Genomic DNA, 793 nt, shown 5'->3' with positions numbered 1-793 from the left:
CCTGGGCAGGGGCAGAGCCTTGGCAGATATGGGACAAGAAGCTGCTTGAAGTGGGCTGTGCCGGAGCAGGCTGGGACCGGGGCAGGAGGAGGTGGCCTAGCGAGCCCCGGGGTGTCCTGCTGCCAGGAGAGGGGGTTTGTGGTGAGCTGGGGACAGGGGCCAGGTCAAGCGGGGGGGGCTGAGCCTTGTGCGGTGCCTGTGCAGATGATTCTCTGGCCACTGGTGTCTGGTGACAGATCGGTTCCACAAGCACTGCAAGGTGTAAAGGCGGGGGGGCTGTGCTGCAACAGCTGTGAACGTAAAATGGTTAAAAGAGCTTGCTTCTGACGCGATTCGTAGTGTAACGGCGGAGCGGCCGGTCCTAGTCAGTGTGATTTGTTCTCCTCCTCAGAACTATCCCCTCTACATCCGGAGCGTTCCAACTGAAAACGAGCTGAAGTTCCACTACACCGTGCACACTTCCCTTGATGTCGTGGATGAAAAGATCTCTGCGATGGGCAAGGCTCTTGTAGATCAAAGGGAACTATACCTAGGGCTCCTCTACCCCACTGAAGACTACAAGGTGTATCTTTCTAATGCCTTTTGCCATGCCATTATGTAATTATTGGCTCGCTCTTGCGAGGGGCTCTGTGTGGGAAACCTCTCTTCCTACTTGGTGCCATGTTAAAGACATCAGCAGAAAATTCACAGACTTGTTCACTGACCAGTTTGTCACATAGAGGTTCAGGTTTGGTGCCTCGGTCAGTTCAGCTCCTGCTTCGCTGCCCAACCAGGTGGTAGAAAAAATTTACCT

The 793-nt window shown here is 54.5% G+C and overlaps 2 protein-coding genes across 2 annotated transcripts in view; one reads left to right on the top strand and one right to left on the bottom strand.

Annotated features, from left to right (window-relative positions):
- The window catches only part of GALNS (galactosamine (N-acetyl)-6-sulfatase), a 62,688-nt gene that overhangs the window by 51,321 nt on the left and 10,574 nt on the right, over nucleotides 1–793 (bottom strand). The gene's annotated exons all lie outside the window — the stretch shown is intronic.
- Nucleotides 195–793, top strand: part of TRAPPC2L (trafficking protein particle complex 2 like) — a 4,278-nt gene continuing 3,679 nt past the window's right edge. Inside the window, exons 1-2 of the mRNA XM_035895194.1 lie at nucleotides 195–306; nucleotides 392–564. Of these exons, the coding sequence (XP_035751087.1) occupies nucleotides 205–306; nucleotides 392–564 (275 nt within the window). The 5' untranslated portion in view covers nucleotides 195–204. The remainder of the gene's footprint in view (nucleotides 307–391; nucleotides 565–793) is intronic.

Source organism: Egretta garzetta, unplaced genomic scaffold, assembly GCF_000687185.1.
Source record: "Egretta garzetta isolate BGI_Z169 unplaced genomic scaffold, ASM68718v1 scaffold395, whole genome shotgun sequence".
Lineage (NCBI taxonomy): Eukaryota > Metazoa > Chordata > Aves > Pelecaniformes > Ardeidae > Egretta > Egretta garzetta.
This window is presented reverse-complemented; position numbering and strand designations above follow the sequence as displayed.